At 39.2% G+C, this 12,505-nt stretch overlaps 1 protein-coding gene across 1 annotated transcript in view; it reads left to right on the forward strand.

Annotated features, from left to right (window-relative positions):
- The window catches only part of LOC127625474 (polypeptide N-acetylgalactosaminyltransferase 10-like), a 213,421-nt gene extending 201,335 nt beyond the window's left edge, over window positions 1–12,086 (forward strand). Inside the window, exon 12 of the mRNA XM_052100778.1 lies at window positions 9,661–12,086. Coding sequence (XP_051956738.1) covers window positions 9,661–9,828 — 168 coding nt within the window. The 3' untranslated portion in view covers window positions 9,829–12,086. The remainder of the gene's footprint in view (window positions 1–9,660) is intronic.
- The last annotated feature ends 419 nt before the right edge of the window (window positions 12,087–12,505 follow it).

Here is a 12,505-nt window from a genome sequence, read left to right on the forward strand (position 1 = left end):
GTCCATGCCCTTCAGACTTATGTCCACTGCACTAGCCAGTGGCGTAAGTCAGGGCAACTATTCGTTTGTCAAGGGGGCCGCAACAGGGGTGGCGGCCGCACCAAGCAGACTATGTCACATTGGGTGAGGGACGCTATTGCCCTGGGCTACGAGGTGCACAGTCAAGCTTTGCCAGTAGGTATCAGGGCTCACTGTACCAGAGGGGTCGCTTCCTCTAAAGCCTTGGCTAGAGGTGTCCCTCTGCAGCATGTTTGTGATGCGGCAGGCTGGTCCTCTCCGCACACATTCATTAGATTTTATAGTTTGGATGTTCATGCCACTCCGGGCTCTTATGTCCTTTAGTCGACATCACAAGCTCATATCAGAGACCTCTCGTGCTCTTGTGAGCACACTACACAACCGTAAGGGGTCCGGACATCCACAGTGCGGTGGCGTGGGTATTCTCGTACCCAAAGTGCTAATTCAGCGCAGCATCATAAGTGTAGCTTTTTGAAAGGGAACGTCTCGGGTTTCTTGACTGTAACCCTTGTTCCCTGATAAAAGCGGAACGAGATGCTTGGCTGAAATGCTTACAGATATGGCTGAATTTAGAATGTCAAAATTAAGGTCCATCTTTAAAAATATTTGCATTGATGTTTACACATTGCATCATTGACATTGCATCATTGGTTATTTGATCGATACATCAATCCATATTGATTGATTGCTACACCTCTTTTGTGATTCGCATTAAAAATTGGTAATTTAAAATCTGTTTTTTGGACTGAGGAACAGGCTGTGGTACCGAAACTCAGGCTAGAGAACTGAGGTACGATCACATAAGTGAGAACGCAACCTCACTCAGGAAGTAAAATAACTTCTGACGACGACACTGCCTGGACTCCAAATTACATTTCACAACAAAGCACACGCAAGAAGGTATACGAGATGTGAAAACATATGCGTGATCATATGTTATGCATTTCAGAATATGATGTATGTTTTTAATCAGATATTTTATTGGTTACAATATGAAAAATTCCCTCCTACTGAAAACACATATTTGCTTACCTGACTGTCCAAGAGAATTGGCAATTTCTCTCCAACTCTTCTCTTTCTTCACCCGGTTGTGGTACAGTTCAGATGAAACATCAAATAGGCACTGGTGCTCCTGCCAATGTTCCACTAATTTTTCCTCCATTTCTTCAGTCCAATGAGACTTTCTTGATATCGCAGGTAGATTTTTCTATAGGAGGTACTTTTTCATATTGTAACCAATAAAATCTATGATGCCTTTAGGCGATTAAAAACATACACATCATATTCTGAAATGCATAACATATGATCATGCATTTGTTTTCGTATCTCGTATCACTTCTCATGTGTACTCTACTGTGAAACATAATTTGTCGTCGGGGATTCGTCAATAGTGAAATGTTTTGAAATGTGTTAACCTCTATCGCCGATTCCTTGTGTAATTTGAAAATGCTTTGATTTCCATGACAAGACAGACAGATGTCTTTGAAAGTCGTGTAGTGTCGGAGGCATTACTGACCTGAACTGTAGTTTCTTATTTTTAACAGCTGCTGGCAATCAAAAACAGTGCATTACCGCCATCTACTGTTTACATGGGATCGAGAGAGATGGCTCTTCTATCCTATGTTCATGGACATGACATAATGATGCAAGGATGTATGTCATAAGCCAATGATTTCACGCCAAATCAAACCTGACAGCTCAAAATTCTAATAATTTTTATAGGCTTACCTTAGTGAATCGTGGCAAGGAAAGAACATTGTTTTGAACACTGATTGTTTATGTACTCAATCAATAATGTAAATTTGTTTATTTTTAACCCTCTGGGGTCGATGGATGCACCGGCGCGTCCTGTTGGATATTTTCATAATTAAAGCAGAAACAACTTAAAATACTCATTTTTGGGTATACAGATAAGTGTAAGAAGTCACTAGAGACTATAACGGGTCTACTTTTATTTGTGTACACTCACAAGAACAACAAAATCTTGTGCTTTTGTAAAATAAAGAAAATAAAAAGGGTGAGCTTTCAGCAGTCTCTGTGATCACGAGCATACACTCACCTAAAGGATTATTAGGAACACCATACTAATACTGTGTTTGACCCCCTTTCGCCTTCGGAACTGCCTTAATTCTACGTGGCATTGATTCAAAAGCATTCTTTAGAAATGTTGGCCCATATTGATAGGATAACATCTTGCAGTTGATGGAGATTTGTGGGATGCACATCCAGGGCACGAAGCTCCCATTCCACCACATCCCAAAGATGCTCTATTGGGTTGAGATCTGGTGACTGTGGGGGCCATTTTAGTACAGTGAACTCATTGTCATGTTCAAGAAACCAATTTGAAATGATTCGAGCTTTGTGACATGGTGCATTATCCTGCTGGAAGTAGCCATCAGAGGATGGGTACATGGTGGCCATAAAGGGACGGACATGGTCAGAAACAATGCTCAGGTAGGCCGTGGCATTTAAACGATGCCCAATTGGCACTAAGGGGCCTAAAGTGTGGCAAGAAAACATCCCCCACACCATTACACCACCACCACCAGCCTGCACAGTGGTAACAAGGCATTCTGTTTACGCCAAATTCTGACTCTACCATCTGAATGTCTCAACAGAAATCAAAACTCATCAGACCAGGCAACATTTTTCCAGTCTTCAACTGTCCAATTTTGGTGAGCTCTTGCAAATTGTAGCCTCTTTTTCCTATTTGTAGTGGAGATGAGTGGTATCCGGTGGGGTCTTCTGCTGTTGTAGCCCATCCACCTCAAGGTTGTGCGTGTTGTGGCTTCACAAATGCTTTGCTGCATACCTCGGTTGTAACGAGTGGTTATTTCAGGCAAAGTTGCTCTTCTATCAGCTTGAATCAGTCGGCCCATTCTCCTCTGACCTCTAGCATCAACAAGGCATTTTCGCCCACAGGACTGCTGCATACTGGATGTTTTTCCCTTTTCACACCATTCTTTGTAAACCCTAGAAATGGTTGTGCGTGAAAATCCCAGTAACTGAGCAGATTGTGAAATACTCAGACCGGCCCGTCTGGCGCCAACAACCATGCCACGCTCAAAATTGCTTAAATCAGCTTTCTTTCCCATTCTGACATTCAGTTTGGAGTTCAGGTGATTGTCTTGACCAGGACCACACCCCTAAATGCATTGAAGCAACTACCATGTAATTGGTTGATTAGATAATTGCATTAATGAGAAATTGAACAGGTGTTCCTAATAATCCTTTAGGTGAGTGTATATCTGAAACACGTCACAAAAATAAACTGAAACTCTATACTCTGAATACTTATCACACAAACATGAAACATATGTCTAAAGAGAGCTTAAAATGTCTACTTTTAAATTAAACAATTATAATTTAAGGGGCAGAAGGCGCTATTCATACGGTAATGTACTGAGGCGATCAATGCAAATGGTAAACACCCCCGAATGTGCCTTAAAAAGTGTATTCACTTTTCTGCACGTTTGGAAGATGGCACGATACACAGGTGAGGAAGCTCCTGGATAGTGACGAAAAGTTAACATTTTCCTCAGAAGAGCGGAACTCTGATGTACGTTTGCATTTTGAAGAGAGACTTGATCCAGCCGATGATACAATTTCAGATGAGTAAGTCATTTAGCTTTACTTACATTAGTTGACATGCTATTTTATATAAACATGTACATATTTTAATAGTGGGACTGTTTCCAGACTTGTCAGCCAGGATTCAGACTATTGAAATTTGAAATATGACTCCAAATAAGCAAGTTTTAGTTACATTTAAATGCTGTTTCGGCTAAAGAAGGCATTTCAATTGTATGCTGTATGATTTGATATCTAATATGGTATAAAAATAATATGAATGTTTAGATTATATTTTAACTAGTGTTTATGCTGCCTCATTATCATCAGCAAAGCTTGTGCTTGCAAATATCTGTTCAGGTTAAATGAGACTTTAAATATGCCCATATTAGAAAATCAGCATATTATAATGATTTCTTAAGGATCATGTGACACTGAAGACCGCAGTAATGATGCTGAAAATTCAGCTTTGATCACAAATTGCATTTTAAAATATATTCAAATAGAAAACTGTTCTTTTAAATTGTAAAAAGAATTCACAATATCACTGTATTTACTGTATTTTGGATCAAATAAATGCAGCCTTTGTTAGCAGAAGAGACTTCTTTTAAAAGTTAGTGTAGGTCTAAAATTAAGTAAAGTCTTCATTTAAAGAAAATGTATAGTCAGATTAACTTAAACCTTTTAACTTAAAACTTGATTTTGGTCATTAAATCTTTCTGTCACATTCCTCATTGATAGGCCCAGGGGAGGGTCTTTGTCTCAGGTGTGAATCACATCAATATACATGCCTTATAATTATAATTCAAGCCTCCTCGCATATGAGCTTTCTAACACTAAAAGTGTCGTACAAAAGTTCAATTTCTATATTGTTTTGTATGAATGAGTGATCATGACGGTTTTCACATAATTTTGTAGCAAATCTGTAGGTTACAAGATCCAGTTCTCAAAAGTCTTGTGGACAAATGTTTAGTATGTGTTAAATGGCCTTATTTCAATGACTTAAAATGTTTTGTTTTTCAAAAAACAGGCATAAACGTTATTTTCTCAAAAATACAAACATGTACATACATGTTGCTCACATATTATTGTAGCCCAGTTTGTGCTGAATACAGTGTAATCAGACATTAGCCATTAATGTGTTTTTAAGCAACTGAAAAAAGCACAAATATCAAGGCATGTCAAAACTTCTCCAGGGCCCAAAACACGGGTCATCTTCAACGTATGAAGATGATCCGGTCACAAAATTACACAGTAGCTCACGAGTCAACAGTGCACTGAGTCTCTTTAGTTCTCGAGTCAACAGGACACTGATCCGGGGACAACAGCTCTTGAGTCAACAGTACACTTATCAGGGATCAGCAGCTTTCGAGTCAGCAGTACATTGAGTTGTTCACAGCCGTTCTCGAGTCAACAGTACACTAATCTGGGGACAACAGCTCTCAAGACAACAGTACATTGAGTTGCTCGCAGCAGTTCTCAAGCCAATAGTACATTGATCCAGGGACAGCAGAACTGCTGGTCAGTGCGCTGCTGATGAGCATTTGTGAACAGGATTAGAATGGGTGAAAATTTTCAGTTGAGAGATTTTACTATTTAGTATTGTGCATGCAGATTATATTTGAACACACTAGCAACCACATAGCAATGCCCTAGCGACTAGAGGTCGACCGATATATACGATTTCTGGAACTATAGGTTATCTGCAAAAATCCACACCGATAATTTTCCCCCATTGTGTCCGGTGCTGGAGCGGCTGGGAAGGGCACGCTGTCATTACACAGTATGAGAGCGGCCTCTGAAGGCAAAATAAAACTATCATTGATGCCTTGTGGTGGTTGTTTTGACACTTTGTTTCAAAACACAGTGTTTTGACTGCAAGTTGAATGCAGCAGAACACTGCAAGGAGCTGAACAATGCAGATTTAAAACACCAACAACTAAAAGGTATGTATACAGTACATGTTGTCATATCATTATAAAGTAATTAATTTCTTGAATAGATGCTGCATTAACAGAGAACAGCAGTATGTTTGCAGACAAGGATGAGAGGTCGCTAACATTAAAGCTAACCTCAAGCGTTTAGAACAATGTGACGCAAGTCCTACCCAAATGTTTAAATAAAATGTATTACCATCTATTTACATTAGTTTATATCTAGTCACGTTTATGCTTTAGCTAGCTAAGTTGTATATTTAAAGGTAGTGAGAGATTTGAGAAAAATATCTTCATGCAGTCAAGAGAAACGTATAAACAAATCAGAAACACATCTGATTTTAATACATTTTTTATCCTCACAGTAATACGTATTTTTGTTATTTTAATTACATAATCATCAAGTGATCGGTGTGTGTGTGTGTGTGATGAGTTTCTTGGAGAATTTAAAAGAGCGTAACAGCGCAAAATACAAACAAAAATATCACTGAATCTTATAGAGGAGTTAAAAAAAAAGCATAAGACATTGCAATTCACTAGTTTGCCCTAGTTTCACATTAAAGACCCCTCACCAGAAGTGAATTGATCAACCACTTGATGACGTGCAATAGCTCTGTGAATCACAAAAGGCTGTGTTTAATAAGTAAATATATAAAATGCATGCGCAGCTGCAGCGCATCAGTGAATGGTGCTGCTCTGTTTACACACACACCCAGCTGCTATTTTTAGCGTTCACGGCAGTGCGCAATATTTGAGCGCTACTCACGAACATCATCTCAGATGTAGATGCTCAATAGTTCGGTTCACTTATAAGATGCATTTAGAATGGCACCGGAGGTGCAATTGACCAGAATTTGAATAAGAAGCGAATTAAACTACTGTGAACTTGCCTGCAAACAGACACATACAGGACTTCCTGTACAGCCGTTGCCAAAAGTATTGGCAGAGACATACATTTTGTATTTTGCAAAGTTTTCTGCTTCAGTTGTTGTGGTGTTGATTCACAGTGTTTCTTGATTATTGTGCTGAGTGATCAGATTTTAAATTATTGCAAAAAGCTCCATTGGCCAAAAAAATTTACTTTATCACAAAAACCCAAATTTCACTGTTTTTTGGTCCTGGCACAAAATGACCAGCCAACATCATTTCACTAATCATATCAGCAGCACCTGGGAAAGTGTGAACGAGTACTAGTCAGGTGAAATCACTATCATTCTGATTGGATTATACGAGCAGACTGATTGCTATAAAAGGAGGGAAGAAGTGCTTCCAATCATTGCGTTCTTGTTCACAATGTTTACCTCTAAAGAAAGACGTGCAGCCATCATCGCTTTGCATCAAAATGGTCTCACATGCAAGGAAATTGCTGCAAAGAATATTGCACCTGAAAGAACCATTTACCGGATCATCAAGAACTTCAAGGAGAGAGTGGAGAAGGCTTCAGGATGTCCCAGAGTGTCAAGCAAGCGCCAGGACTATCTCCTCCTGAGGAGTCAGCTACGGAATCGTGTCACCACCAGTGCAGAGCTTGCTCAATATTGGCAGCAGGTTGGTTTGAGTGCGTCTAAATGCAAAGTGAGGCGAAGACATTTGGAAAATGGCCTGGTGTCAAGAAAGACAGCAAAGAAGCCATTTCTCTCCAAGAAAAACATCAAGGACAGACTGAAATTCTGCAGGAAGTACAAGGATTGGACAGTAGAAGACTAGTGCAAAGTTATTTTATCTGATGAAGCCCCCTTACGACTGTTTGGGACATCTGGAAAATCGATAGTCTGGAGAAGAAAAGGTGAATGCTACCATGAGTCCTTTGTCGTGCCAACAGTGAAGCATCCTGAGATCATTCATGTGTGGGGTTTCATTTCATCCAAGGGAGTGGGCTCTCTCACAATTCTGCCCAAAAACACTGCCATGACTAATGAATGGTATCAAAACGTCCTGCAAGTGCAACTTCTCCCAATGATCCAGGAGCAATTTGGTGATGATCCTTGCATTTTCCAGCATGATGGAGTGCCATGTCACAAGGCAAGAGTGATAATGAAGTGGCTTGGAGATCATTACATTGAAATTTTGGATCCATGGCCAGGCAACTTAATATATTAAGGAGCCATAGAGAACCTGTGGTCAATCATCAAAAGGTGAGTGGACAAGCAGAATCCACAAGTTGTGATCAACTCCGAGCAGTAATAAGACAAGAATGGGGCAAATTCCCCTGAGGAAGGACCTTCATTCGTAGACACGATCAACCAAGCCAGAGCCCCTTCCACCAGGCATCTCTATCGCAAATTGGTGTGCTTCTCGGGCCGAAGACCCACAGAGGAGCACAGATACGTCAGTGCTCTTATTCCTGCAAGAGAGGCTGGAGGGGAGGCTGTGCCCTTCCACCCTAAAGGTGTATGTCGCTGCTGTCGCAGCCCACCACGACACAGAAGACAGCAAGTCCCTGGGTAAGCACGATTTAATCATCAGGTTCCTAAGAGGCGCCCGGAGGTTAAATCCCTCCCGGCCAAGCCTGTTCCCCTCCTGGGACCTCTCGGTAGTCCTTTCGTTCCTCCAGAGACCTCCCTTCGAGCCGCTAGAATCAGTTGGACTCAGGGCCCTCTCTCTTAAGACTGCCCTGCTGATCACGCTTGCTTCCATCAAGAGGGTCGGGGACCTGCAAGCATTCTCTGTCAGCGACACTTGCCTGGAGTTCGGTCCGGCAGACACACATGTGATCCTAAGACCGCGACTGGGCTACGTGCCCAAGGTTCCTACCACACCCTTCAGAGACCAGGTAGTGAACCTGCAAGCATTGCCCAGGGAGGAGGCAGAGGCAGACCCAGCCCCTTCGTTGCTGTGTCCGGTACGTGCTTTGCGTACCTATCTGGACTGCACGCAGAGCTTTAGACATTCTGAGCAGCTCTTTGTATGCTTTGGGGGACAGCCGATTTTTCTGAGAAAAGTGCAACAATGAACGAGGAATTTGTTACATTTTTCTGAGAAAAGTGGTTTAGAAAGTGACATAAAAGTAATGTGTAATGTAATCCGATTATATTTGACATAATTACTTGAAAATTTGTAGTGTATTACTTTTTGAGTAACTTATCCAACACTAGTTACAGCCAAACTCTTGACAACAAAAATGTGGGTAGAAGAATGACAGGTGAGAATTTAGTTTAATTTATTTTTTGAAATGTTGCTTACAAAAATATTATTAATAACATCAATATTATACCATATCAGTAGTCACCAATTAGCAGGCCATTGTCCAGATCAGGATATGTTCCTTTCTGACCATGAGACATCATGACAACTGAGAGCCCCCTCTCATTGCCAGCCCTATTATAATCAACAAGACTGTACAACAAAACTTGTGGAAGTGGATGGACTTAATGCAGAATAAACATCTAATTAACTAATCAACACTTTTCGGTCATGTCTGAATTTAAATGAATCTGAAATGTCGTCTGTGTTTTGACAATTAATTTCTTTGAGTGTTAATATAGCCTAAGATTATAAAGATATATATGACTGAATGTTTGTTAAATGTGGAGGTGTTCAATGGCGCTGGTAACTGAAATGGGATTAAAAAAAAAATAAATAAATAAATAAAAAGACTGAGATTGTTAGCAGCCATATCGCCCTTCATATTTTGCCTGGTAACCCACTGAAGCTAAGCAGGGTTGAGCCTGGTCTGTACCTGGATGGGAGACCTCTTGGGGAAAACGAAGGCTGCTGCCAGAAGAGGTGTTAATGAGGCCAGGAGGGGGTGCTCACCCTTTAGTCTGTGTTGGTCCTAATGCCCCAGTATAGTTGTAGTAACAATATACTGTAAAAGGCACCATCCTTCGGATGAATTATTAAACCAAGATCTTGACACTCCCAAATTCCCCTCATTGGCCTTTATCAATCATGACCTCCTAATAATCCCCATCCATGAATTGGCTGTATCTCTCACTCTCTCTCCTTTCCACCAACAGCTGGTGTGTGGTGAGTATACTGGCACACTGTGGCTGCTGTTGCATCATCCAGGTGGATACTGCACACTGGTGGTGGTTGAGGAGATTCCCCTGCTACTAATGTAGTGCTTTGAGTGTAGTGTCAGAAAAGCTTTATATAAGTGTAACATTCAAAGCCTTTTTCTTGTGTTTGTTAACAGGATAAGAGCATATATCACCCCATCAGTAACAACTGCATAGACTCCAATGCTGCAGAGAAGAGGGTTTTTATGAACTACTGTGACCCAACCTCACCAAGTCAGCAGTGGCTATTCGAAAACACCAACGCCACTGTTCTAGAGTCTTTTCATCACAAATACAGCGCATAACATTTGGAACATGAGAATATTATCAAGGTGGTGGTAAACTGGTGAGAGATTTGGAATTTTGGATTGTGGCATTACTTACTAAAGCTGAAATTCTGTGCCTTTATTGAACTGATGTATGTCTGAAAACTTTATTCTGAACCTTTGCACTCTGAAGGCGTCATCCCTCTATTCACACTTATGCTTCAAATGGACAAACATTTAGGACAGCTTTCCTCCATCCTACTGTGCACTGTCCCCTTTGAATTCTTATAGTAATTCTGCTGAAACACCAATTACCAATCACCGTTAAACAGACAGTAGGGAATCAGTCATGATAAACTGTAAAATCAGCTTGTTGTACTTTTGTGTAATTTAAATAATTATGTTCCAGGATCTGTGCTAATTAATAACAGTGCTTGCAAGGAAGCACTGTATTGATATTCCTCAAACATTCTGGTTAGAGTTTGTCCTAAACTCCAACAACAAGTATGAAGTTTATGCAATTTATTCAGCCCAAAGCACTTAATGTACAGACTCCATTCAAACATAGTTTTGTTGATAATTTAAAGTGTGCTGTCTTTTTTTCCCCCCTTTGGTTCAAATTCAGAACTTTTTCTATCCAAAAATTTAGCTTTTATAGAACATAAACTGACAGTGATTATGTCAGCATAATATTTGTTTACTGAATTGTGATTGGTCTTCCTTGCCTATACAGTGGCCCAAAAATTACTTGGAGTCTTTTAAACAACTTGGTCACTTTGTCAGGAATTTTATGTGTGGCGTATGCAAGCAATTAACACTTTTTCTTCTGAGCCCAAGCTGATTCTAATGGATGTATGAAGTCGGTGCCTCTCAGGTTCACACAGGTGTCCTAGCAAAATAACCACAGGTGTAGTTCATCACGTTAATTATGAACATACTCGCCTTGTTTGGTAACCAGAAAATCTCCCAGTACTTTCTTAATTTTGAACAATATATCAAATTTTATATAACCAATCCTAGCAAAGTTCTCTGTAAAAATGTTTTGCTTATAAGTGTGCTTGTGTAATCTTTCTTTAAAATTGCACTTGCTGTGATATTAGTGACAGTCACAAATTGTATTGTGTCTAAATTGTCAAAATAATGTTTGGGGCCACTGTATTTAACCGTTTAATTTCCACTGCAAATACAATGTGTTTTGTATTCTTGTGCATACCTGACTGAAAAGAAAAGTGCTATGCAGTTCTGACATGGCATTTATTTTACATAGTACCAAAGCCTACATTTTTTGTATAGCTCTAATGCATATTACAAACACAATGCTGAATTTGCTGTGCCTTGCTGACAGATCATAGTGTAATGTCACCACAGATGCTTCTCTATTTTTGTACATCTTTTAAGAGTGTTTGAGAAGTGAGTGATTGTTTGTCTGTGTCTGTCCTGTTTTTAACCATTCAGCTTACCTACCAAGCACTTTTCAAATGTTTGTTTGTCCAGAACCTATTTTAATTTATTAGTGATTTTGTCATGTGTCTAGATTTTTTATTTTTTTTTAATGAGGCCAGGATTTAATAAAACATTATAATATTACTGTTTTGGGTGGACCACAGTTTCAAAATGCACAGGTAAATAATTTAGCAATTGAGGTCTGAGTCTGAGGTCTAATATTGTACTTTGTTTGAAACCAAGTGTTGTAAGATTAGCTTTTGGGTGTGTCATTGTGTCAATATTATTTAGTATTCAAATAATGCAGATATTTTACACAGAGTTGGATGTAGTAAGTTTTGGTAAGGTGGAATGGAATGGTAGTATCTTTATACTGTACATGTTAAATGCACATGTTGATAATCATTTAATTTGAAGAGTGATCATCTAATGGATTGTATGTTCTGTTTATTTCTGGTTTTGATTGTTTTCTTTCAAGTTATATTAACAATGGTATGTCTCATTTATATCAACTCAGACTTGAAGTAATGCAAGTGTAAATAATGCTAAATCAGTTGTTTAAATGAAAAGTAAATCTATTTTTCAGCCACAGAAATATAAGTATATCTTTTTTTCTCTTAATATCTGTTCTGGACTCAGATCTGGACTTAAAACTGAATTTTAATGCAGATAATTCAAAGAAAAATAAATAATTTTAGGGATGATTTTATTCTATAACAGGATTGGTGATCTTGTGGTGGAAATTATGTTGCTGGATCTTGAGAATTAGATTTGAACAGTGTGGTGAGAGTCCTCTGTTCTGAATCATGGTAATTCAGGACTTCATTAATAAATTAAATTGCTTTTTAGTCATCTGCCAATTACAGTTTTTCTCAACTGATTTTACAAATTACTCCAAACTAAGGTCAATGTGCTAAAACAACTCGGAGCCAATTTTCTCAAAATAATACACACAAATTACTCTGTTACAAGGTTCATGTTTTCAAATTTACAAATAAAGCTATTCAACTAAAGCCATATACTAAAATGCAAATGGCATGTTGTCAAATGGCATCATATCTGCTGTGTGTACAATACTGGAAGCAGGTGGTTGGCTTTAAAAATACCGTGATGGTGTGTCCATTAAATACAATCGGCCTCATTCATTGTGGCTGTGGCTAATCTCGCTAGAAGGTTAAAAAGAACCCTAGAGTGACAGCTTAAGACTTGAAGGCTCACTGGAACTGGATAACATTTCTGTTCATGAGTCTAGTATATGGAAAAAATTAAACAG

This window comes from Xyrauchen texanus, chromosome 31 (assembly GCF_025860055.1).
Source record: "Xyrauchen texanus isolate HMW12.3.18 chromosome 31, RBS_HiC_50CHRs, whole genome shotgun sequence".
In the NCBI taxonomy this organism is placed as follows: domain Eukaryota; kingdom Metazoa; phylum Chordata; class Actinopteri; order Cypriniformes; family Catostomidae; genus Xyrauchen; species Xyrauchen texanus.